Raw genomic sequence first — 26,871 nt, forward strand, 5'->3', positions numbered from 1 at the left:
TTTTCCCAGCAGCATACATATTTATTATGTAAATAAACTTTATTCACATAGGTCCAAAGCCATTTTTCATGAACTGGCAAACAAACATTTAGTGAAGAGAGAAACTTATTATGGACTTCTATTGTATTTTTTTATTATAAACAAGACAAGTATGTACTCAGAGAGACTGGACCCAGACATTTAACATTTTTGTACTTCTAATATATTCAGTATTTTTACATTTTTGTACTTCTAATATATTCAGTATTTTTACAAATTCAGATATTTTAAGATTTCTGCCCTTTTAACATTCTTTCAGTGACTGCAATACAAAAAATTATGTATAGTTTGTGGATTTCATGCACAGATTTCTTCTGGGATGGTTTGTTTCTTTTTTTGGTACAATCATAAACTGACAGGATTTAATACATTTAAGGTGGTGTTTTACATTTCATTGGTCAATTTTTAGTCTAAGTGACATCACTTATTTAGTTAGTTGTAGTGCTAATTATAACACCAAGTTGCTATGCACGTACAGGTAACAGTCTTTAGATTTTCAATGAATGTGCAATATTATTACACAAGTTTTACAGATATTGTAATTATGCACTTCACAACACAAAATTAAGAGGTTATTAAAGCTACAGTGCATAAAGGAACTATCAGTCATACCATTTTTTAACTGTATCATAACAAAACATTTTTCCATGGTGAGGTTTTGAATATGAAAATCCTATTGCCCTTACAATAGTTTCTACAAAAAGAACACAACCCTGGTCTTGATAAACATTTGTGCCTATAAATTAAATCCATTACTAGGAGAATTTTAATATAGCTGTTGCCTACTATATTCAATGCCTCTTAAAACTTGTACAAAAAATATACATTTTCCTTAAAAATTAAAAAATATCTGAAAACAGATATGCAGCACTCCTAAAATATTCTGTGATAAATCTAGAAAAAGAAGTAGAATCTGGTCTTAAATTCAGTTCTCTCATACATAATCAATTTAAATTGAGACCAATATATGACATCTGTCCACTTGACAGCAGAATTTGACTCAGTCTGCAATGCAAACATTATGGAAAGTATGAAAACTTATTTCAGGAGTTTCACTTTATCCTTTAAAACTTTAAATTTGGGATTGTTGTTCACTTTCTTATTAAATATGACTAGAATATCCTCTTCTGATTTGTGATGTTCACCAGCTACTGCATAGTACTGAGCTATAACCTACACAAAGAAAGAGGAACAGCTTTGAGTTAGTAAAGATCCAGTCAAAGCAGTAATACATTCATGTTACCATATTAAAAGCAGCTCAGAATCTATTATGCTACGTCTTTGCAGAACTTGCCTCAGTATTCTACTGAGTTCTAAAGAACGAGTTCTGGTCATTCTGTCAACTGATGTTCTGCTAAGTAATATCAAACATTTTTGACAGGATTTTACAAGCTTCAGCACTATAGGAAAAAAAATGTCTAGACCAAAGAACACTTAAAACCTAAAGAAAAAATGGTGTACTGTACCTTTTTTCTTAGTTTTTTAATTGAAATTTCATTGTCTGGAGCCTGTTTCAGAACAGCTTTGATGGTTCCTTTCCAGTTGAATTTACCTAGAAAATAATAAAACTGTAAAGTATACCAGATCTTCTTGTGGTAGGAACCTTCAACCTACTACTTTTAGAACCAGTTCAGTTGTCATCATGGTTCACTGTTATCCTACTGACTCTACAACAGCAGAGTGTCTTAAGCATGAAGTCAGTTAGGCTGTTTCTGAATATTTTAATTGGATATCTGTGAAGAATCATTGTACAACATCAGCAGTTAGGGTCAAGATGGCCTTTGCCTTGTTTCTGTTTCAGCTATAAATCAGAAACCATTACATAATATACAATCTGCATATTCAAGGACAGGCATTCCCCAAAGATAATGAAGTGCCTTGGCTTATGTAAGCACAAACCAAGTCAAACACAGATAAACTCCAATTTATGATTCAATTAGAAAAAATGGTGATGTAAAAGACAAAACAGATACAAAGCTGCTAATCGTTTTTCCTCTACGCTGGCTAAGGCATATGGCAGCAGGGAAGAAACCTAATGTGGCGAAAGAAATATGCCAAATTCCTCATTCTCCAGAGAAATTAAGTATAGCTAGAGGCTGCCAGCACAGAAGTAACATAAGAATTCAGAACTAGGTGTGAAGTGTAGCACAACCTTCATCCTCTGGAACAGATAGGTGAATGTTATGATTGCAGTACAACTTACTTCATGGCTTGCTATAAAAGCACCATATTCTGCATGAGGTCTTTTGTAGCAGTTTTGTAACCATCTAAACTTTCCCTTTCGGAATATCTTTACCTTTTCCAAGAGTTTCTTCATTGCCATTGTTGTTTTCTGTTTCCATGTCTTCTGACGTGCTTTCAGTTTTCATTTTCTTTTTTGTGATACAAGGTTCCTCTAGAGGTGAAATACACACACAGAAAAAGTGATAAAGCTAGAAGAAAAGTTCCATAAGGAGTAAGTTTCTGTTCTTGTAACGTAAGCTTGTATTAGCTAGGATGTTCATGTTCTGTTAAATTTGTGTATTTAATGTTAATTCCTTTTAAAAATTCCACCGAGGTAGATTATTGATATTGTAGGCACTGACAAAAGTCTGGAGACAATAATGCAGTAAGTAGGATAAATACCTTCTACATGTTTGTGTTTGCGTTTCCTGACATTTGTTTCCTCTTCTATTTCATTCTGATGGCCATTTCCATTCATTTCAAATTCATTCTCCAAGCTCTCCTTCTGTTTTTTGGACTTCTTATTCTTTTTTGTTTCGGAGCTCACAGGCTGATTTTCTGATTTCAGATCTTTTTTCTCCTTCTTATTGTTCTTTTGTCTCTCTTCTTTTCGTTCTTTCTTATTCTTTTTCCGCTCGGTTTTACCATCTGTAACTCCATTTTCTTCTGCCATCGTTTCTTGCCCACTTTCTGCAGACTGTACTTCATCCTTCTGTTGTGGTTTATCATGTTCTTTTTTACCTGACACCTTTTTTGAAAGACAGAGTATTACGGTTTTGACATGCCTTTATTGATAATTCAACTTTTCTCCACTACATCATTTCTGAAATACACCAATATCCTGAATTCAGCCACGCTTATTACACAAGGTAACAGCAGTAGTAAACACTGTGGCTTGATTCTTCTAACTAATAATCTCACCATCATAGCAGAAATGTTATCTTGCAAAAAAATCTTTGACTTAGCTTAATTTGTTTTCCTATGTTTTACAGTACATCTTGCATTATGTAAATGGTGTACTTGTTGCATGGATCCATGTTTAAATACTCCACTCTCAAGGCATTTAAAATGCAGTATCAGAATTTCTAAGGGCACACAATCAACATGAATGCTAGAAAACATATTGTGATGAGACAAAACATTATGTACTTCCTATACTAAAACATTGTACTTAGCAGGCAAAGATACCATTCTGAAACACTGCTATTAACAATTAGTGACATTATCAGAATAAAAGGAAGAAGGGATGTGCAGATTAAAGAAGAGTCTGTGTAGTTTTTTAAGATATATTTGCTAAAATTAATCAAGTTACAAGCAACACAAAGCTTTGATTTCTGCAGATAAACATTTTTTTTACTGCATTCCTGTTGTACAGTGTTGTATCTCTAATTTAACTTACATCTCCAGTTGCTTCAGAAAAAATATCCCACACCTGATTTTGCAAAGTGCTGTCAGTAACTCTCAAACTGTTCTTCATCCAGTTCTGTGAAGGAAAGAAAAAGAATACACTACCAATAACTTTAAAAAGCGCATCTCCTTTTCCTTTTTTTTCTTTTTTTTTTTTTCCCCTCTTCTTATTACCATGTATTTAGCTCTTAAATTTAAGAATTTTGTTATTCTGCATGATGAAGATCTGGTTCGATGTTTATTCTCTACAAATCCCTTAAAACTCAATGCTAATTTGTTTTAGCATTTTGTATAGCATATTGTTAAGTCTATGCCATGCCTGTCAATTGCCTCACCAACAATAATCCAGATGAGATCGATATACAGAAAACGATATCCTCAAGCTATTGAACAGAGCTGGTTGCACGTATGCCCTCCTAAACCTTTTGACTGTTTGTACGAGCTAAAATATTAAAGGTCTGTTCTTGTTTGTTTCACTAGAGACAAATAATCCTTTAGGGATACCTGGGAAGGTTGCACTGATAAACTGGAATAATGGACTGCAAAAACTTTTGATCTTTCAATGCAACAATTTACCAAAAAGAAAAAAAATTCTTGAAAATAGAGCTTCCCTTGCTTAGAACGTTTTTGTCAATTTTGTCAAACTAGTCTAACCTTCTAGCTAGTTCTCTGGTAGCAAGTTCACATCAGTTTTATTGCATCCTATCTGAATCACCTAGAAGCAATCATTATTTTCTCTCAGCTTTACCAATTGAGACACAAAAAGAGGTGGAGAAGAGGTCAACTTGTAATTCTTTACAGATATCACATAAAGCATTTGGAGTCTGCTATGGTTGGGAAGCACTTCAGTCAAGTACCCTGTGTGGGAGAGGGACTCAGAACACTAATCAACAGGAAAACTCCCTATATCAAACAGTTTCTTGCATCTCCCAGGCAAAACCTAAGCCACAGACATAAAAATTCTTTGCAAATATGTCTAAGAATACGGACATTCAAAAGCAATTGCAAAAAGAAAAAAGAAGTATTAAAAAAGAACAAGCCTACACATCCAACCTTAATCCCTTAGTCTGGGAATCAATTTTGTGAGACTCTGGCCTCATAACTAATTAAAATTGCATTTAGACAAATTGCATTTAGACACCTTTTATGAAAGGAGAAAGAATTTACAAACATCTCCTATTTGAAAGTTGGCCATTACATCATCCACTTCCTGATGCTCAAAATAAAACAATTTGTCCCACCTTTCTTAAAAGAGAGAGACACCAGGAAAGTCTATTTTTAAGTTCACTTCACGAATTACTACAAAGCTCATAAAACATACCTGAAATTTTACTTTTTTTCTTGGAATATTACTAAAGGAACGCATTTGCTCCAAGATGTTCCGCACTTTAGGGTTTATATTGGGTTTCTTCATTACTTCATGAATTTTCTGAATGAAGAAAACCAAGATGAAATCATGAAGAAGCATAATGATCAAAAGATGCATGCAAGGTATGAAAGCTGGAAGCACACTGGACAAAGACCACCCACAGACTGTATAGGCTGACTGAAATAATTCAATAAGCTTGAGAATAAATACTATCCCATAGTTTTATCATAAGCATCAGTTACCTGTATAAATACTTATACTGTGATACTGAGCAGAGGCAAGCAGGACTGCTCATTGATACTTTCTGTTGTACAAGTTAAATTAAAGTAACCACCAATCATAAAGGGGAGCCCTGCACTCTGAGAAGTGCTTGCATTAAGAAAATGAACTCTCAACTGACTGTTTTTCGCAAACTTTTGCAAATGTTTTTACTTCTGGAATTAACTGTGAAAAACAAGCCATCTTAGAGGCCACAGTTGACATGCATTTCTTCTGGCAGCAGTGCCTGCTTCAGTAACAATCAAGTCAATTCAACAATCAAGAGTTACTTATATCAGTGTATAGTATAGACCTTACCTGAAGCCACTCCTGTTGTTTAGCATCTCCTTTACTAGTTTTGGCTTCAAAATCTTTTCCACCATACTTCTCATCTTCAGTTACGCACTTCACGTGGTCCTTATAGTCATCACCCCTGAACACAGATTTTCAACTGTAGTTCACTAAAGTGCTCAGTCCTTCAAACAGACTCAGTGATCAACAAATTGAAGTAACAGCATCTATTGTTTATGCCTCAATACTGCTAACGCTTATATGATAGAAGTTCAACATGGTTAAAGTATCTGCTTGTAAGACTGCTTACATCGAATGCAGATACACTAATGCAGTAATAATTTTTCCAATCAATGCATGTGGACCCTCAAAAAGAAATGAATAACAACAATTTTGTTGTCGATAAGTACTGAAATAGATAAACAAAAGCTGTGGATGCTCCATCCCTGGAGGTGTTCAAGGCCAGGTTGAATGGGACCCTGTGCAACCTGATGTGGTGCCTGATCTAGTGGCTGGCAACCTTGCCCACAGCAGGGGGGGCTGGAACTGGATGATCTGTAAGGTCCCTTCCAACCTAAGCCATTCTGTAATTCTGTGATTATCTGAGGATGAGCTTACTTTCTTACGCAAATTCATACATTCATATTTAAAACGCAGATAGTAACACTGCTGTCTTCTTTGTTATGAGAAGTGGCAAATTCACAATTTTGGATGTCACTGCCAACCTCACATAACCTCTGGCAATGTGCAGAAGTAGCATTTAGTCTGCAGACCTGGTCTTAAGGTATATACTCAGTACCGATGACACCTTTATCTACTGCTGATGGCCTTCTCAGCAACAACATCGATCCTATCTGACACTTGTCAGTCTGACACCGACGTCCAGTTTGTCCAATACTAGTCCAATTTGGCCTAGTATTAAATTGGGATGTTGGTGGCCCTGCATGTGGCAGGGGGGTTGGATATTCATGACCCTTGAGGTCCCTTCCAGCCCTGGCCATTCTGTGATTCTGTCCAGGTGAGATCAGGCGAGGTGCACAAAGATGCTCTGGATGAGTGCAGTGCCATACATCTTCCTGCCAGTGCAGGAGAACTTCCAAGCTCTCGTTCGCACTTGGATGATTGAGTCTGAAAGAAACCTGTGTGCTTTTTAAGCAGAAATCTAAATTATTCAGAAATTGCCAAAGTTAGCTCTCACACACTGTAGGAAAACCTTTGTGTGACAGCCACCGAGGAGCCATCATTTACCTACCAGAAATCCTTGCCACAGTCCATGCAAGAGAGGCACTGACAGTGTCTGCAAATGTTCACGTGCTTTTCAACCTGTGCTTTCTTCACGGATTCCCCGCACGCGTTGCACGTGAAGACGACCATGGCGGTGAGGGTCAGCAGCTGCTACGAGGTGGGGCCGATCTCTTTCCTCCCCACACAGCACAGCCCTGGCGAGACAAGATCCCCGCTGCCACCATTCGCAAGAAACATTCCAGCTCTTATCTCCCCCGTTTAACAGCCTCGCAGTTCGGCTTTCTCCTATCCCCACCCTTTCCTGCTGCCCCCTCCCAGCCCTAGCTCAGAGTGTCCCCTCAGCGGCACCGCTGCGTCTCGGAGACTTTTCCTCCTCCCATAGCCGTCTTTGCGAGCTACGATCTCCGGCCGCACTCCCTCTCACCGCAACTGCCGCCTCCAACTGCTGCCCGGCACACGTGCGCCAGCCGCCCCGCTCCTGCCTCGGCCGCCGCTCTGCGCATGCGCCACCTCCGCCTGCCCGGGGCCGCAGCGGAAGCGGAAGGAGCGGCGCCGGAAGCGGCGGGCGGAGGTTGAGTGTGGGGTTGATGCTGGGATGGAGCTGCGAGGTGACCGCAGCCGGTAAGCGCTGTGCTGAGCGGGGCTGGCTCTTTACTTCGGTCGTCTGTTAAGCCGTGCCGCGCTCCGCTGTCTCCTCAGCCCGCTCCCTTCTGTGCCTGCCTCGTTCCTCGCTCTCCCTCTGTCACCTTATGCCCTTCCCCTGCTCCGCGCTTAGGGGATCCTGAAGGTCTGAGGGGATTCTGAAGCCTCGATTTGCGTGTAAATAGCCGCTGTGGGGCTGGGGCTGGGGCTGCTCTTGCCTGTGAGTCGCTCGGCGTGAGTGCCCTTCTTCACGGACACCGAGGCATCTGGCTGCTGAGGAAGCCCGAATTCGTGGGTTGCTAAGGGCTTCACGAAGCCCCCAGGGGGGGAGCCGCAAAAGGTGCGGCTAGTTTATTTTAAATTCTGGTAAAAGACAAGGTGAAGTAGGCGGATAGCACGTATATTGCAGTACCCCTTCGATATGCGAGGAGGAAAGGAAATGTGTGGTAAGTTTAAGTTACAGAGAGAGTGGTGAGGTGCTGGCACAGGCTGCCCAGAGGGGTTGTGGATGTCTTATCCCTAGAGGTGTTGAAGGCCAGATTGGATGGGGCCGTGGGCAGCCTGGTCTAGTATTAAATGTGGAGATTGGTTGCCCTGCCTGTGGCAGGGGGGTTGGAGATTCATGATCCTTGAGGTCCCTTCCAGCCCTGGCCATTCCTGTGATTCTATTACGGAGTACATTAAAATGGGAAACTATAGCCCTTCATCAGAATTGAAAATGGGGATAACTGTGCTCTTCTCACACTTAAGCATTATGTTTTTTTCTGCTTTGTTTGTTAATTAAAAGATTACAACTTAACACTGTCCTAAGATTTTAAGTTTTTCATTTGTGCTTACCAGTTTGTAGGGCTGGAGTTTCATCCTTTTTCTGAAAAAAAAAAAAAAAGTATTGAATTCAATGTGGATGTATTGTGTGGGATTAATATCAGTTACGTTGTCTTCAACATGTTCAAAAAGTGGCTTTTATGAGGCTTTACATTTTGTTAAATAAAAGAATTGCCATTCTAGCTTGTCTATTAAACCAGATCTGTGAGAAATGTGCTTAGCTCCAACAGCAATGAATGTGCTACAAACAGTGCTGCTCCAGAGTTCTCCCTGCCCAGTTGAGAGGATGAAGCAAAAGAGGTTGTCCTCTACAGATATTACTATTTTATAAGTCTGATATGATTTTGCCATATAATCTTGTTAAAGCTGTTGGCTTTGCATTTCCTGTGGATATAGAGATCAATATATTTGCAGCACTGCTTGCACATTCTTGCAGAAGCTTTTTGCTGTAAGAGATACTTCATTAAAATCAATGTTTTCCATAACTGCTGCTGTGTTTCTTCTGGTGAGAAATACTGTGATTGATTTTCTTAAACAGAGAAATGTCTTCAGAGCTCACATGGCAAGTCCAAACTACTGTTTCCTTTAGGAGATAAAAAAATGCTAAAAATGTTCTTCATGTTCTAAATTAATTTTGCGAGTTGATATTTAAAATTCATTTTAACATCTTATTTTATTGTAGGTAATGTGACTTTCTAGCATGGACACTGTTGCTAGCCATAGTTGCCATCTACTCCAGCAGCTACACGAGCAGCGCATTCAGGGTCTTCTCTGTGACTGCATGTTGGTGGTGAAAGGTGTCTGCTTCAAAGCACACAAAAATGTGTTAGCTGCTTTTAGTCAATATTTCAGGTATGTGGCAGAAATTTCTTCTGTTTAAAAAAAAAAAAAAAAAGTGAACTGAATGCTGTTTTTTGAGGTTTTACCTGAGAAGTGGTTTTAATTATGCTTTGTTTTTCTGGTAGTTGCACACAAAGTAAGTATTAGAGTGGAAGGTAAAAAGTTAAACTGTTTGTCCAGAGATGAATCTACATCAAGTATTATACCTAATTAAAAACAGAGAGCATCCTAATTTAATTTTTGGGTATGCCTCATTAACTACTACAATGTTTGAGTTTGGAAGTTTTTTGTTCTTTGTTTGCTTACAGTGCTTCATACAGGGGATTTTGGCATGAAATACTGCAGTCAGTATTTCAATTTCAGTATGCAAAGATAACTATTCTGAATGTGAGCTGAGCCAGACAGAAACAGTTAGTGTTATCCATTTCTGTTTGGTGGTGTCCAAAACAAAATTTGATTACATAGGTAATGTTGAACCTCTGCATAGAAGAAATTGTCAGAGAGACAGTATGTGTTTAAAAGTATATAGGTAGCTCATGAAGAAACATCACTCCCTGCTTTTCTCCCCTCTCTATAGCCCAACCACTGTTGATCTCCCAGAGGAGATCCTTTCGGAACCCAAAAGTGCTTTTCATTAAGCCTCAGCTGCCTTTTGTGTAAGATTCACTGCTCATTGATGTTATGCCCACCCTTCAACAAACCTAATTTGTGAGTTAACCCAAGAAGATGATTTATACATCATCCTTTTCTGGGAGAGTGTCAAGTTAGAATCTGGGGATTTTAGTGGAAAGTGTGAAGGTCCTGGCTGAGGTAGAGCCAATCTGATCAGTCTAGGACTTGTTATACATATGAAGAGCTGCAGCTTTGATGCTATCTTGTGAATTCAGTTACTTTGAAGATAAAATTCAGTATGTGATGGTTGAACTGCTGTTTTAGGCTCATGTACATTTACTCTTTTTTTAAATTTTTTTCTTTTACTTGGTTCTCATTCAGTACCAAATTTTTTTTGGGTGTATGACAGAAAGGATTGAAAATAATGGAAAATAATTCTGTTTTGTTTACTATTACCATCCTCTTGTCTACTTGCATAAAAAGAACTAATGAACTGTTGTTAGTAAGGTTCACTGATAATGATTGATAGACAAACTTGATTGTTAGAAGAGAGCAATTTTGCTGACTTTGCCGTCTGTCTTATCCTTTTTACTGGCAAGTTTCTAATGTCCCCATTGCTATGGTGGAAGGGAAAACACCATTCTGGGTCTGTTGACTATTGCAAACAGCCCATAAATGCATCCCTGCACCAAATATTTAAAAAGCATTGGGTAAGAAGCCGCGAGTATAGGATAAAAAGAGTCTGCTGCTTTAATTTGTACTTTAAGTGTAATAGTGTAGGGATAAGTGTAGGGATAATAGTATGAAACAAATATTTGAGCAGTTTTGAGAAGTTCATCTGCAAAACCACAACAAATTCACTAAGACTACATAGCACAAGTTCTATTCATACCAGATAGTCTGTTTGAGGTGTTTGTGTGTGTATGTGTAATTTTTTTCTTTTCCTACAAAAGTGTTGTGAATTATTTGTGTGTTTGAACATCTGCCTTATTTTGTCAGGACCCTTTTTCAGAATTCTTCAGGCCAGAAGAATGATGTCTTTCATTTGGACATTAAAAATGTAGGTGGGATTGGCCAGATCTTGGACTTCATGTATACCTCCCATCTGGATCTTAGTCAGGACAACGTACAAGCTATGTTGGATATTGCACAATGCCTTCAAGTGCAAAATGTGCTGAATATTTGCCACACCTTTTTAAAATCTTCTACAGCCATAGAGCAAACAACCAACATGCCTTGTAATAGTGTATTTTCCCTGCAGAATAGTTTGACTGCAGATACTAGTTGTACCAATGACAGTTATGGAACAAACTTATTACAAGAATGTTCATCTGACGCACAAGCTAACAAAGTCTTGGCTGACCACCATTCTCATACATCACAGTCTGTTAATCTTCACACACCTTCAGGTGATTTACAGAAGCAGTCACACAACTCCTTAGATGGCAACTGCACAGAACTTCCATTTAAACAACCAAATTACTATTATAAACTGCGCAACTTTTACAGCAAACAATTCTATAAGCAAAATGCTTGCTCTAATAATGAGAGGGTAGCAGAACATTCCTTTTCTTACAATACATCTACAGAAATAAACACAGTACAGAGTAATTCCTGTCCTGTCAGTCACCCTGAATGTATTCTGGAAACCTCTGAACATTTACCATCAAACTTTCTGGTTCAGCCCTTGAATGAAGCTGCTCCAGATCAAGATGCAGAAAGCGTGCTGTTGCAGACCACCAAGCAGATGAGGCTGAAAAAGGCAGTACACCTCAAAAAGTTGAATTTTCTGAGATCTCAGAAATCTGCAGAGCAGCCCCCAGAGCCTAAAGAAGATGACAGTAGAATAACACGAGTAAATGAATCTGTAAATGAAAGTACCATGGGTGTGACGAGTGTCAGAGTTGCTGAAGAAAAAGAAGCTGATGACTCGGTGAATTCTGAGAATTTTGAACAAACTGTTGAAATTGAAAGATCTCAAGGTCCTTTGGAACAAGAAGGACAATCACAGACTCTTCAGTCACAGAGGCAATATACTTGCGAATTGTGTGGGAAGGCTTTCAAACATCCAAGCAATCTGGAGCTCCATAAAAGGTCTCATACAGGTACAGTTACCGATAACTTGGTCTGCAGACCAAATATTTGGATTGAGGAGAATGTCATGTGTCCCTTCATTCAGAAATGTTAGTTTAGGGTATGCTTTCAAAGGTTTTGTTTGTTTTTTTTTTTTTTAATGTTTATTTTCAGTGAATAATCGTGTAGTAATAAAGACTGTAAGATTGAGTCTATTTTAGTTTAGAGTTTTTATTGTATTGAAGATTCCTACCTCATGCTTGTTTCTGGGGTTCTTTTTCAAGGAGCGTTGTGTGTTATGTGTGTTATTTTAATGGAAATGTCATTTTTGCCATTACTTTAAAAGAGTCAGGCTGTCTGGAAGTCTTAAGGCAGATAACAACAAAAGTGCACATGAGTAGAAGAAAACATTGTAAGAGTTCTAGGCAACTGCAGTCCTTTCTTCATTGTGATTTATTCATTGTAAAATAGAACTGATTGGAGCTTGGTAGTCTAATACTCCTGTAAACAAATAAGCTACAGAATGAATGGAAATTTTGAACTTGCTTTGTTCTAAATACTTATTGGTAATATTATTTTTAAACCTAATGTAGATGTCAGTACATTTTTATTTTAGTGAAAAACAAGACTGAGTCTAATTTTGAATTAATCAGTTTGTCTGTTCAGTTGAATTAGCATATTGTATTTTATTTCTACAACTAGGAATGCTTTTTAAAAGGGATTTTAAAAGATACTGTGGCTAGTCAAGTAACACCATTGGTTCCATGTCCTTGAGATGGCATTGTTCTCAATCAGTACTGTAGAATGCTTTTTGCCCTTCTCTTTCCCCAAATGCATCTCTCTAGATCTTGTCAGAAAAATGTCTCTTTGCAAATGAGCACGGAAGGTATTGCTACCTTGACAGTAAATGAGTCTTTCTTAGCGAACACTAACTGCTTTTATTAATTAATCCTGAGTATTATGAATTTATTTATCCACGTGATTAGTAGAAAAGAAGGTCAGAACCTGAAAATATGAACAGTTTCCATTTGTCTTTTGAAGTTTTTATTCAGTGTCTTTGAATGTATCTGCATGTATGTATTGCTAGTAATACTCTATTAATTTGTTCTCCTGTGAAACAGTTGAATGTGTTTTATCTCCATCCTCTCTTTCTTCGACTTGCATTTTGAATCTTTCTTCGACTTGCAAGCTGACATTAAAAAGTATATTTTAAAGTCTTATAAATTTCAGGAGAATAGGTGGTCGGATAGAAGATAGAGCAACTAGAGGAGTCCCAACTGAGGGAGAGACTCTGAAGTTGGTAAAATGTGAGTTTTTGCTACAGAATAAATCTGGGAGAGAGACTGCAACTGTGAGAAACATGTTGTAATTTGCCCTTAGATATCTTAATCATTGGGAGGAATCTAGATTTCGTGAATCATGGTGTCCATTAGACTTCTTGATTGTTTTAAGAGTGCATTGCTTGTATAGTTGACTTGTGTTATTGTGTGCTTTTGAGTCTGGTAAACCATATAAAATAATTTTAGAAGGTGTAAGATTAATTTTGATCCTTGTGTAATGCATTGTAACTTAAATGTTAAGGGGATGGACTGGGTACTAAACTTTATATAGGAATCACTTTAGGGTTCCTGACAGAAGTGTTTTAAAATTTTTGTTTCTGTAGATATAGCTGCATATCGGTGAAGTAGAGTCTGTTGGATTTGACTGAATATTGTAATGTGTTTTAATTAGTGTGACAGTGTGACTTCTGTGGTAGAACCTGTCTGGTTCCCTCTTACACATTCCTGACTTACCTAGTAAAGAAAAACCAGTTATTAAAAAAGCAAACAAACATTTTCAGACAATGTGTCATTTTTAAAAAGTGGAAAGAACTCATAACAGGATTGAAAAAGCAGGAACAGTTACCCTGTGATGGAATGCAGTATTGATCCCCAATCTTTTCATTCTGAGCTTAGCTTGAGCAAGTTGCCAGTATTCCATGCCTAGTGGGTTATGCTCCTCACCTGTATGTTCTGTTCAGAAACACTGCTGCTGTCTTTCTCCTGTGAAGCTCTGATCTCACTGTTGTGCACTTTATCGTTATTTCATCTTGCAGTGTTGAACAAGAAGGATATAACAGAAGATAAAAAAAAAGAAATCAGTTCAAGGGTTAAGAAGTCTCCTGGATGTTTGTTTAAGCATTGTCACAGTTGCAGTTCAGTTACTTTCCTCTCCCCTCCCTCCAAATTTCTCTACTGCTGTTGATCCATTAGTGGTCTTTGGGGAGATGAGTGTTAATTTCAGATAAGGTTTTTAATTTGGAATTTAATGACAGATATAATATACAATAGTTTAGGTTAGAAGAATTCTCCTGGAGGTCACTTAGTCCAAATGCTCTGCTCAGAGCAGGTGGAATTAGATTAGGTTGTTTTGCTCAAGACCATGTCTAGTCAAGTTTATAGTATCTTCACAGGCAGAGATTCCACAGCCTTTCCAGGAAAGCGGTACCAGTGTTCACCACCCAATGGAGTGAAGAGTCTTTTCCTGTATCTGATAATCTAACTTGTCTCTGTTGCCAGAGTATCTGGTTTCATCAGTCCTCCTATTAGATGATTGTAGACAGCGTAGGATTTCCTGTTGGCCTTCTTAAGGCTCCAGGTATGGTCTCAGCAGTGACAAGCAGAGGAGAATCATCTTCAGCTTACTAGCTGCACTCCTAGTAACACAGCCTAGGAAGCTGTTATCCACACGTTACCTGAGGGATGCTACAGCACTCAGTGATCTAGCATTGCTGCTAGGCTAGAATTTGTTCTTGCAGCAGATGCCTGATATGCTTGGTTGGTTACAGTTTTATGTAGGTGTAGAAAAGTTCTCTGAAAATTGGCTGGATGTTTCTTTAACAAACTGAACCTTTTTGTTCTGTCTTTATCATGGGAAAAAGAAAACTACAGAGTTCATTGAAGCAAAGAGAGTGTGTATCAGCACTGTCCTAATGGAACTGCATACAGACTCCAACAATCATTTTGAGGAATTTGAGCCTTTGACTTCTACTTTATCCCTTCCAGTTTTTTTTTAGGGTGGATTTCTGTTCAGATGATAATCTTTGAGTCAACAGTAACTTTTTTTTTTGTATAGGTCATTTCTGCAGGAATCGCCACTGATGTGTTTTGTGTTCCATTCCAAATTACCTCAATGCTTTTATGGCTGTCAGAAGCCTTCCAAATTGCCAGAGCTCCGATGCCCTGTTGGTTTCATTTATATTTGGTTTGTCAGTATCAGAATTTCTGGTCGTTTGCACATTTAGAGTCATAATAAAGTCAACCCTCTCTGCTACTTACTGTTGAGTTATTGGTTTATTTTATCTTATGTTTGGATAAAAGCTCTCTTGAAACTTTTTCCATTCTGCAGTAAATAGAAAAGATTGATTTTTAGGCTAAGTTTTTTCATCTAACTAGAAGACTGCTGCCTGTCTGTGAGGCCACGTAACTATGTTCACTTTGTGATTTTAGAATCTGAGGCAATTGCATTTGGTCCTAGATGCTGAAATGGTATCACGTGTATTTTGCAGCAGTGATGGAAAGTAGAACCTCGGTGCCTGGATATTGCAGGTGGTACTTCTAAACTTCTGAGGATGGAGGAAGAATCACAGTGCAGAGAGTACTTGGTGGAAAATTATACTACAAATGGGCAAGTGGTGTTCTTGAAAGTCTGGAGAATGCTTGTTAAAATACATAAATAAAAAATTATAGACTGATTTTATTTTATTTTATTTTATTTTTCCATCAGCAGGATGAAACAAAGTGTAAGATCTCTTTTTCCTTCTGGAAATACTTAAGGTTTTGCACAGTCACATTCTAGGTGGAACATCAAGTTATTTTCAAATACTGGAGTGAGCAGGTTCAAGGATAGAAGTTTTAGATGCACAAATTCAGACGTATTACAGTTAATTGTCATGTAGTGCTGAAAGGCAAATACACACTTAAAGTCAGTGAATGGCTGGCTGTATGCTGAGTGGAGGCGTATGGTTCTCATTGAGCAGGGAAAACGGAATCCTCCCAAATTAAATTAGCTTCTCTGTGTTCCATATTCTTTTTTAAGAGAGGGCCTTTGCATGTACAAATGGAAGGACCGATGCACTTTCCATAGCTTTTGTTGTTGTAGTAGAAACCTGTCATCTGTTCTGTTCCTGATGGTACGGTACTCCTTTCATCTGGACAAAAAATATTAACAAAAAAAAATACAAAGTGCTCCTATTCGTATCAAAGTTCTTCTGTTTATTTTGAAATATAAATTCTGTTTCTGAGAAGCCTGCCTTAAGAAGCTTCATGGTAAATGCTATACTTCCATCTTAAATTTCCTTTTGATTATACGGGTAAGTGTCCTTTGGGGGATATTTTTATTTTTTACATTAAACGCTTTAAAAGGAAGTGTACAAATTTGAAGCATTTGTATTCTGTTGCAGCTGTTAGAAGTTCTATGTTCTGTTTCTTCTTTTAGGTGAGAAACCTTTTGAGTGTAACATTTGTGGGAAACACTTCTCACAGGTGGGAATATTTTATATTATAGTACTTACCCTTGAAAATTAAATGCATCCGTGTCCTGATTCTAAAACTAAACTTGGTTTGTGTCTGTAGATAAGATACTTTTTGCTCAGACAGACTTGACTTTAGAGATAAAATATTTAAACATCTTATCTGAAAATAACATGTTAAGTGCTTTAGATGTCTTTGTCATGTTTTGTACCTTTGATTGTCTGCTCTCATATGCCTGTTATGTATTTTATCTTCAAATGAATATTTATCTGTATGGAACCACAGCCAGTTTGAAATAGAGAGAACTTTCGTTCTCAGATTGTGCTGTTGCCTTATGCTTAGGAATCAGCTCTGAATAGCATTTTTACATTGTATTCACAATGCAATTTAATCTCTGTAAATGACATAAATTAAGCAGATTTTTCTGAATTGTCTAGAAAAATGAGTGTCTAAATTTGGGTTTCATTTTCTTCTATAAATAAGTACAACATAGTCTATCTGAAGTTACAAAAGTCAGAATTTTTAACAAAATTCTCATGAAATTCCCTACTTATACACGGGGCCTATGCTGTATTTGTCTTAACTTGCCCTGCTATGCTTGTTTACTATTCTGAGTACAACTTATTTATATTTCTAGAAATATGTTGCCTAGTTGTCTTGTCCTTCAAAAATTTCTGTTTCTTTTCTATTTTCTTATTTGGAATATTTATGCTGAACTGTGGGAGGCAGTATATTTTTATACCAAGATTGCATCATAATTACCAAATAGCTTTGATCTTCCTTCAGGGTCCTGGTTTAAGGATTAGACTTACAGGGCCTTTACCTCCCACCCACATGTGTTTTGCTTCTCTGGCCCGTTTTGCAGCTGACCAGGGGGCTTCTTTGATCCATGTATCTGATGCAGTTGCACAATCTGGTCTGGAACTAAATATATACTGCATCCAGTGAGCAAGCTATTATCAAGCTATTCTAAGCAAATCTGGGTCTGCTTGTTAACCAGGAAAAAGAAATTACCTTTTCATTCATTTTGATGGCTGAGCAGCCATTCATTAAAAGAAAAGTGAGTATTCACAAATTCCTTTAAAAGCACTTCTAGCAAACGTGGTGCTTTCCTATATTGTAGATCTTTACCATGCAGGAAGAGGGAATGAAAAACCTTCACATATGCAGTGTATATGGCAGACTCTAAGGCAACACGCATTTTTTCCTCTTTAATTTAAAATGAAAAACAATCAAACAAATTTCTGCCTTTTAATTTAACACTCTTATAGAACTTCCCTCCCCTTTCTGTTATCATGCTTGTCTGAAGGTACACTCTGGAATCTGTGAACTTCCAGAATATGAGCCATAGCATTCAGTCTTTGTATTACACTTCTTGTCATAAACAGGAGCTTGCATACTTCTGAGGTGCTTGCTTCTGAATAATGCAAATAAGCAAGACCAAAGTAAGTTTTGAGGATGATTACTGTTTATTTTTTGCTGAAAAGGCCATCTCAGGTCTTGTTCTCTGTTACAAACTTCTCAGCCTGCAGACACAGAAATAGTAACACTTTTCTTATTTAAGCTTTCATGTTCTGGGCTTTGGACACAATGCAGTTGTTGTGTTTGGTATGCCAGCTCCTGTTTAATTAAGCTGGAATGATGTTCCATTTGGTGGAATGTGAAACAGAAACGGAAGAAAGCAGGGAAAATTAAAATGGGAACTCATAATGTGGAATAACCACAAATCATTTTTTGAGAGAAAGGGTTCTTTTAAACTTCCAAGCCTGCGTCTTTCCCTACTAGTAAGCAACATGTTGCAGTGTGGTCCTCCTCTTCCTCGTGATCCAGAATATCCTACTTACTTCCTCACTGCCACCTGCAGAGCTCCTTTTGGGAGCTGATAGGCATCAGTTCCTTTTCTTTAAAAGCATGCCACTTGCAAATACAGCAAGTCTTGTGTATCATCTCCAGTCTCTGAACTTATGAAGAATACTGTGCAACCAAGATCAGTAAGATGATTATTCTAAACATTTTCTTTCACTGAAATCCTCACAAATGTTCCCTTACATCTTTTCATTTGGATGGCATATTGTGCTTTAGCCAAAGTTGTATGCAGTCTTACAGATTTAGGAAGAAGACAGAGTACTAATTTTTTTTACTTTTTTGTATTGTGTTGGAGCAGTTAATAACAAGCTTGTGCCCTATTAGCAAGAAGTGATACAGCATTACAATTAAGAAATAGATTGCTTGCTGCTATCTGTTAAATACTTTTATTCTGAACCAAAACTGGTTCAGAACTGGAGGCTTTTCAGAATAATTGTTGTGCTTCGTATTCAGACTCTCTCCTAATCTAGAATATCACATGCGTTTGATGTATTTTGTTTGGTGGCATAAATAAAGGTTAAGGTTCTGTCTCTTGCATGCTGCTTTCCAAAGCATCTCTGCCAAAAATCCTCAGTCTTTGCAGAGTACAAATTGCTTCTTGGAGAAATCAGTTCAATCCATTATCTCCTACAGAAATAGGTAACCAATGCCTCTCTGTTTCTGTTTCAGCATCTGCCTAAAAAACCTTATAGGGTTAAAGACAGTTCTCTCAGTGTGTACATTTGTTCTTTTGGTATTGTCTTGCATGCGTGTCTGAAGTATTTCTGTTCTGTATATCATAAGCTATGATTACAGTGATTGATTGTCAAAGACAATTTATATCTAAAGGAGTAGGAAGAAATTACTGAGGTTCACGTTTTTGTTGACTTGCTGTGACTGAGGAGGATGTGCTAATTTTCACATTCCCATTTTTCTTTCTGATAGAAACATCCCTTTAATATACTTAGATAAAACGGACCCTGGAAGTACGCACACACTTTTTTTCTGAAACATCTGCAGCTCTTCTGTGGAGATGAGCTGTATCTTGTTCTTTGAGCACTGGACTCTTGATGGATTAACCACTCAGAAGCACTAAAAAAAAATAAGTTGACAATTTGACAAAACCACGTCACTAATGCCATTAGCTGGCTTGCCAGCAGACTGGTGTGATTTTTACAGGATTGGGGGAGGAAAGACGTGTAATGAAAATTAATTAGCAGTAATCCTATTTGTTCATTTCTATACATCCTATTCCATTTTCTTCTAATGTGGGTAAATATGGCCTTGGAGCACTTAGCTCTTAACTCTTCTATGGATGGGAAAGTGTTTACTCCTTTTCTTTACCTCCTGCTAGGTGAATTTGGGCATCCTGTTATAACAGTATTTTGTTTGAAGCTCAGGGAAAATGAGACAAACATAAGCCATATACTATTAAATTTTCTTCTTGATTGCAATCTATATTGTGTTATTTTTATTTATAGCTGGATCTGTTTTCCTGAATGTTAGACTCCAGCTCTTTTTCTCTGTTCATGTCAATATGTAATTGCATACATAAGCCATTTGGACTAGAAGTACATGGTAATCTAAATTCACTACTGGAGTTTCTACATGTCTTGTAGTCTTAACTGTCTCAGAATTAGAATTAAAAAGCTTGTCTCATAGTTAACCTAATTGTCTTTTTATCTGAATACACCAACAGAATAGTTGAAGTTAAATGTTAAATCACTGTTCCTTCAGGCAGGTAATCTCCAAACTCATTTACGTCGACATTCTGGTGAAAAGCCTTACATTTGTGAGATCTGTGGGAAAAGGTGAGTGGAATTCTTCATTCCAGTAAAGTTACCATGTTAAAATTTGTGTTTTCTTTAGTTGTTGTGATAAAGTAAGGGCCAAGAGCTAAGGCAGTGTGCTGCTAAATTTCGTAAGAAAACATTGAGTTTATATACTAAAATATGCAAGCCTCTTGTTGCAGGTCTCATGAATAAGATAAGCATGTCACTACGTGTATGGTCTGTGGCCTTATATAAATTTAGTTTAAATAAATTTATTTAAATTTGGCATCTTTAGTTAAGGATATATATATACACTGCTGTGTGTACTTTGAACAGTCTGATGCACAGTAAATCTTGCTTTTCTGTACCTTAACCTCAATTTCTGTTTTCATTACTTGACCGTATCATTTCCTTTTTTATTCCATTATATGAGACATATACAGTATGGAATCTTGACAGATTTAAGCAAAGTATTAAGTATTTCTTCCTCCTGCTAACAGGTGAAAAAGAACACTAATTTAGGAATATTATTAGCACTCTAGACTATGTTAAGTGGAGGAAATTAATAACGTTTATGGGGAAGACGTAGTTTTTTTTATTTTCTTTCCTTTTTTCCTAGCATACATTTAAGTAGGCATTGCCAACTGCAAAATGTTTGTTTCAAATGTATTAATTTGGGCATCTGTGGTTTAGGTTTTTTTATTCAGAATATCTGATAGTTATTATATTTGATTTCCATGTGGTTATGGGTATATTTAGGAGAATATAGGAGTTTGTGAACCCAGTTACACAATTTGCATATTCTGTTACAGATTTGCTGCTTCTGGTGATGTTCAGCGTCACATCATTATTCATTCTGGAGAAAAGCCTCATCTGTGTGATATCTGTGGCAGAGGTAGGTAAGAATCAAAGCTTCTGCCTCTTAAGGTCTTTTGATTGAAATGTGAGAAGTATTTTAGATCGTGTCTGTCATATTTTTCTAGGATTCAGTAACTTCAGTAATTTAAAGGAGCACAAAAAGACACATACGGCAGATAAAGTGTTCACCTGTGATGAGTGTGGGAAGTCATTCAACATGCAACGAAAATTAGTAAAGCACAGGATCAGACATACTGGAGAGAGACCATACAGCTGTTCAGCATGTGGTAAGATTTACTGTGCATAGGGTTGGTGTATCTTAGTTTTTTTTAAATAACTAACGCTTACAGTGTCAGCAGAATAACAACTAAAATGATTGTAAATTGAAATACCACATTGCAAAAATTTCTAACAAAATCTTCTGTCTTGCCTCTTTCATAGTATATCTTCTGGTGTACTGAACTGTTGCAGCCACCATAAGTTCAAAAGTGAATTTCAGTTGAAGAATACAGAAAAGAAATAGGGAATCAACATGAATATGTTTGCCATAGAAGTACTGATACTGTCTGTTCATTTTCTAACTGAAAGCTTGGTTTGGCATCGCTTGGCTATCAATAGAACCTTCTTTCCTTCCTTCCTTTTTGCTGGTTAAATGCTGTTGAGGTTTAACTGGAGTCAATCATAGAAGATAGGAACATTTTGCTACTTTGCTCCAACTTCTGGAATAAAATCAGAACTTGATTAAAGCCTTACTCCAGAGAACATCCATTTTCAAAATCTACTGGGTAGATTTTACTTCCAAATGGTTTGAAAATAGCTCTTTAATCGGTGATTCACCCTAGTATAACGTGGTTCTGAGAAATTGCAGTCTATCCATATCTCATATATTACTTAGCATCCTGCAGGCTACTTACTTTTCTGCCTCTAAGTGCTATATTGGTATAATTTCGTTCTGAGGAATCAGCTTTAGAGGAAGGTACTTACCATATGATAATGTCTAACTGTGGTATGTTTTATTGGTAATGTACTGAGGCAGCAACAAAAGCTGTAATTATTAGGTCTTGCATCAATAGGAGGGAATATAGACATGCAGGATGTGAAAGAATAAACAAACCTTTGCTTTACTAGTATTTAAGTGGATTTATTTTCCTCTTGTTTTCTAGTGGTCTTTTGATCGTTTTTCTGTTTTAGCCAGGTAATCTTCTGAGAGCAAGAAATACACAAAGGAGATCTGATCAACTGTTATGAAATCATTCACAGAAGCAAAAAGTCCACATGTACTATTCCAGTAATTTGTAATCTTAATTTTTACTGCTTGATGGCTTTTCTGAAGAAAAGAAAGCAGTAGAATGAAAAGTATGCCAAAAACAGACTGCAGTTTCAGTGAGCTTTCAGATAATACAATTGATTTTAGTTGGTATCTGTCTATACAAAACAAAGTAATCTGTAACCTAGGTGAAATGAGAAAATCACAAAGAGGTATTAAGTTATTTTTATTCTTCCAAAGAACGTGAGATGTCTGAATCATGTTCTGAAAATTAATGCTTCCTCATTCAGTTGTGCTTCTACACTTTGCCTTGGTTAACCCTTGGTCATTTATTTTTTTTTAATTACAATATGGTAATTAAGTTATTTGAGCCTGTGGTTATTAAACAGGCAAACAGCTTGCTATTTTATTGTACTTTAATATTTACAGCAATTAAAAAATAGTTTTGATGCATTTTTTTTGTGTAAAAAATGGACTGCTGCATTACGCTAGCTCACGGTTAACAAAAAAGCTGACTTATGAGCATTTCAAGAATAGTTGCTCTCTAACGATCAAATCATTACTTTCTTTGATGTAGTTCTAGCTGGAAGAATATAATTAGAAGCATGCTGCTTTACTAGGCAGAGGACTCCTATTGATCTTCATTTTATGCTTTTTTCCCCACCACAAAGATTGAAACAGATTGAGAGTGCTCACAGTTTTCAAATATTAATGGATATTCCTTTCTCTGGAGACAAAAACTAAAGCACTGGAAACATAAGACAGAAAATCAGTTCAAGGAGAAGAAACAAGTAATTGATTTGTAGAAACAGAAGAAACCCTAAATAAAATACACAACTGGGATGTACCATAGCTCATCACTTGATACTTTCTCTTATTAGAGCTTGTTTATGTGCTTGTATTAAGAACAAAAACATAATGTTATCACTTCTGTCTTGTAGGGAAATGTTTTGCAGGCTCTGGTGACCTGCGTAGACATGTGCGGACGCACACAGGAGAAAAGCCCTATACCTGTGAAACTTGTAACAAATGCTTCACTCGCTCTGCTGTTTTACGGCGGCACAAGAAAATGCATTGCAAAGCCACTGACGAAGGTCCAAACACACTAGATGAATTTACTCAAGGGATTGAAACTTCTGATCTTGACAAATCTCAGAGTTCTGACTCTTTTGGCCAAGAAATGTCTGTTACGTTGTTACCAGTGTCAGTTAAATTTCCCGTTCGTCCAACTGCAAATTCAACTGAATTTGGCAGTTCTGCAGATTCTTACTGTAAGCTGCGATCAATGATTCAACACCATGACTCAGCAAACCAACAGAAATCGAATGTGGATTCAGCTAAACTCCAGAAAGCTCAGACACAGCAAACTCCACCACCGTATGCTTATGCAGATGTAGATGGATCTTCTGCTGAAGAAACGTTAGAGTCTGATAGTATTTCCATGATCCGTTCCTCTATGGTTAGTTTGGACAGTCACTGTAATGATCCACTAGGCAGTCGAACATCGTCTGTTGCATACAAGAATACTGAAGGACCATTCTTCTCTAGCATGACCCTCTGGGGTTTAGCTATGAAGACTTTGCAGAATGAAAGTGAATTGGAGCAGTGAAGAGTCAAGTAACTAAATCAAAAATTTTTAAAGGCATTTCATGCAATAGATATGTCTCTGTTATGATTACACTGCAGCGTAAAGAGGTCTGAGCTAGTTCTTCAACCCACTAGCTTGAGTACTGATAGAAATCAAGGTACGTGCCCAGAATACAGTGTAGGCTGCCTTTACACTGCTGCTCAGTAAAGTTCAGTTCTAGTTTTGAGGATCTTTGTTCTTCTGTGACTACATTATGTAGCTGATGTACTCAAATTTATTATTTAACTATTTCTTTAAATCTGATAATAGGAAAAAGGAGAGGCCAATGTCTAACATCATTTTATGAGTGCAGTTCAACTACAAACCATCAGAATGATGTGAGGATACACGTAGGTTGCTCCAAAAGTAATGCCTCCTATTAATTACCACAGAAACTACAACAGATACAAAGAGCATGAGAACACTATGTGATAGAGAGAAAAAGTTCTCAGCTACAAAATACTTTTTTAGTATTAGCTGTGCATTTTTTCAAGCAATGAACAGAACCTGCATGTCATACTAAAAACAGTCTGCATGGATATCTGGAACATGGCCTTTCTTTCACATCACTGTTGCCACTGCTGAAATGCACCACTCACTCTTTCACTGTGCTTACATCCACTGTTTGGTCTCCATGTATGTTCAGCAAGTATTGATGAATGCAATTGGGCTTAATTTTTTCCTCATGGAGGAAGTCAGCGATGCACCTTCTCTTCATACGCATTTCCATGTCAGACACCATTTTGTCAGATTGTCCTTTTGCTGCCATCAGTCACATGGCAACAAAATGTAGTGGAATATTAATGGGAAGATTCAACTTCTGCTCTACCCCCGTCATCTGATGTCATAGGCTGATACCATAAAATAGGAAGCATTACTTTCAGAGCAACCCTTGTAGATGTGACAAGTGGAAAATATTGAACAAATCCCTGGTGAACTTGGGTTTGAAAAGTGGTTTTCTTACCAGTAGGACCATTGGTTTACATGACTTGAGTATTGTGATATTAAAATTAAATGTTAAATATTATTTGTGATAGTGCAAAGTAACTGTATATCTAGAAACTTTATTTTTTTTACAATAAAATCTTTTTTAGTATTTTATAAACTATTTTGCATAGAAGATTATTTGTACAATGGAGATCAAGATCAGGAAATTCTAACTTAATTTGAATAAAGTGAAGATGTTTTACGTTATATCTTAATTGCTCAGTGTGTTTCATCTTTTTATAAAAGCTTTTCAATAACATAATTCCATCTATTCTAAGTATCTTTACAGTGCTGATGGGAATATAAAATAAGTGCAGTCAGTGCACCAGTAAATTGCCTGCATTTCGGTGAATTTGTGTAAAACATCTGCTAATTAATGGAATGAATAGATTGAATGAAAGATAAAAACTTTGCTTACAGGCCTTTTCTGCTTTGCTGCTTAGAATGGTTGTATTCATTTTCAATACAGATCTTCTGCATTTTTTTTGCTGCTTGTCACTGCTAGTCTAACTTCTTCCAGTCTGTCGAAGTTTTAGCATTGTGCTGTCAGGCTTTACAGTAAAACATTATTTAGATACTGCAGTTTCTGAAAAGAAAATATCCTTGTACTAACCTATTTTCTGAAGTTCATTCATAGGCTGGAAAGTCTGTTTGAAGTACATACCTGTCCTTTCCTATAAGGAGTCTCAGTGTTCACCACTAACAAGACAGCTGTAAGTACTGTATCTCTAGCATTATGTGGGAGCACTGCAAGACTTTGGAGTTACGCTTGCATGAAAAATGGTCCAACGTTTATTGGGACTACAAAATCACACAAATCCCAAACAGATGGTTAAAAATTTTGCTTGTGAGAGGAAGTGGTTTGTAAGCTGAAAAGTAGATTTCAGTGTTTTTGCATCAGTTAAAAAGATCTGATGTTGCCACTAATTTAATAACATCACAGTTGCTCTGCTGGGGGGAAAAAAAAAAAAAGTTTTTGTAAAACCAGTAGCTGGAACTTTCTACTAGTTAATATGTAATGTCTCATTTTTCTGCTGTTAGGAAAGATGTTGTTAATGGTCTGCAGGTAAAACATAAAGATTCAAATATGTTATAATGGAATAGTTCTTGGTAGAGCAAAAATTAGTTTTTCTAGAACAGGATGGGAGCTACAGATAATTTACAGTCTACTGCTTTTGTTCTCTGGAAATTTGAGCCTGGCAAATGCATTATTTTTCAAAATTTTAAAGATCTTGCTACTTTTTATTCAGGAGTACAAAACGAGCTGTTCAATTTCCTGTTAACTTTGTGCATTATAATTTATGCCTTCACTTCCTTTCCTTGTGCTACCTTTTTTTTGTATGTGCTTTCAACCTGAATCGAAGTAAGACAGGTGATACTGTTGGCCAGAGATAGCACCCTTAAAAAGGGACAGAACATTATTACGTGCACTAGGAAACTAAAATACATGCATCTTTCCAGCCAGTGAAGTCAAAACAAAGAGGAATTCTCAATGCTAAATTTAAAAAATAGCAGGTTAACAGAATACAGTCTTACTTAGGATTAAGGGAATGTATGTATCTGAACCTTTCATTTTTCTCTTGTTCTTTTTGTTTGTATTATTTCCTGTTTGAATGCTGTGGATCGTTGTGGAAATTTTTAGCATGCTGCTCAAAAATCCGTGTATTATGATGACCAAATGTACTCACGCATGCTCTCACTCTTTTCCATGTGTCAGTGCCAGAGGCAAAATGTGGATATCTGCCAATCACTAGACCTGTAGTTCTCCCCTTGTCAGAAATTGTTTTTAGATTTACATATCCCAAGAGAAATTAGAAATTTGATCCTGTTGCCAGTGGGTTCTGTTGCTTGGCAAAGACTAATCTTGAATGTGCAAACCTTGTAACCTTTCAGTAACCTCTAGTTCTGGAACTCTTGTTTTGCTTTCTCTGTTGTATTTTGATGGAGTTGATAGAGGAGATTTAAAACAGAGACTGTGTCACAACCTTTGTGCTCTTCTAGCAGTGTACTATTATGTGTCTCACACTTTGCTTTTGGAGAAATGTTATTGCTGAAGACTGAACACCTTGAAGTGAAAATGACATCTACTGTGCTGCTGTAAATGTATAGATTAGACTGCTAGCCATTAAGTACTTATGGCTGAAAGGACAGTCATGCATGGAGGATAATCTCTCTTGCTT

At 37.1% G+C, this 26,871-nt stretch overlaps 2 protein-coding genes across 2 annotated transcripts; one reads left to right on the forward strand and one right to left on the reverse strand.

The window, feature by feature from the left end:
- On the reverse strand, nucleotides 1-7,380 carry LYAR (Ly1 antibody reactive). The gene is made up of 9 exons (XM_010710412.4): nucleotides 7,257-7,380; nucleotides 6,840-7,026; nucleotides 5,615-5,729; nucleotides 4,991-5,098; nucleotides 3,662-3,745; nucleotides 2,665-3,010; nucleotides 2,336-2,434; nucleotides 1,506-1,591; nucleotides 1-1,212 (listed from the first exon to the last, which is right to left on the reverse strand). The coding sequence occupies exons 2-9, from the start codon at nucleotides 6,959-6,961 to the stop codon at nucleotides 1,078-1,080; spliced, it is 1,095 nt and encodes a 364-aa protein (XP_010708714.2). The 5' UTR covers nucleotides 6,962-7,026; nucleotides 7,257-7,380; the 3' UTR covers nucleotides 1-1,077.
- ZBTB49 (zinc finger and BTB domain containing 49) lies at nucleotides 7,343-24,906 on the forward strand. The gene is made up of 8 exons (XM_003205926.5): nucleotides 7,343-7,453; nucleotides 8,982-9,151; nucleotides 10,751-11,856; nucleotides 16,301-16,347; nucleotides 19,918-19,991; nucleotides 20,765-20,847; nucleotides 20,936-21,097; nucleotides 23,019-24,906. Exons 2-8 carry the CDS (start codon nucleotides 9,000-9,002, stop codon nucleotides 23,684-23,686), a joined length of 2,292 nt encoding a protein of 763 aa, XP_003205974.1. The 5' UTR covers nucleotides 7,343-7,453; nucleotides 8,982-8,999; the 3' UTR covers nucleotides 23,687-24,906.
- The last annotated feature ends 1,965 nt before the right edge of the window (nucleotides 24,907-26,871 follow it).

This window comes from Meleagris gallopavo, chromosome 4 (assembly GCF_905368555.1).
Source record: "Meleagris gallopavo chromosome 4, MGAL_WU_HG_1.1, whole genome shotgun sequence".
Classification (NCBI taxonomy): domain Eukaryota; kingdom Metazoa; phylum Chordata; class Aves; order Galliformes; family Phasianidae; genus Meleagris; species Meleagris gallopavo.

What these genes read in the sequence shown, in the direction of transcription:
- ZBTB49 (XM_003205926.5), top strand. Translation starts at nt 9,000, where the DNA reads ATGGACACTGTTGCTAGCCATAGTTGCCATCTACTCCAGCAGCTACAC. An exon ending in CCATAAAAGGTCTCATACAG is followed by an intron (nt 11,857 to 16,300) that starts GTACAGTTACCG and finishes TTCTTCTTTTAG; the next exon opens with GTGAGAAACCTTTTGAGTGT. An exon ending in TGTGAGATCTGTGGGAAAAG is followed by an intron (nt 19,992 to 20,764) that starts GTGAGTGGAATT and finishes ATTCTGTTACAG; the next exon opens with ATTTGCTGCTTCTGGTGATG.
- LYAR (XM_010710412.4), bottom strand. Translation starts at nt 6,961, where the DNA reads ATGGTCGTCTTCACGTGCAACGCGTGCGGGGAATCCGTGAAGAAAGCA. An exon ending in CAAACACAAACATGTAGAAG is followed by an intron (nt 2,435 to 2,664) that starts GTATTTATCCTA and finishes TTTCACCTCTAG; the next exon opens with AGGAACCTTGTATCACAAAA. An exon ending in TTAAAAAACTAAGAAAAAAG is followed by an intron (nt 1,213 to 1,505) that starts GTACAGTACACC and finishes TTCTTTGTGTAG; the next exon opens with GTTATAGCTCAGTACTATGC.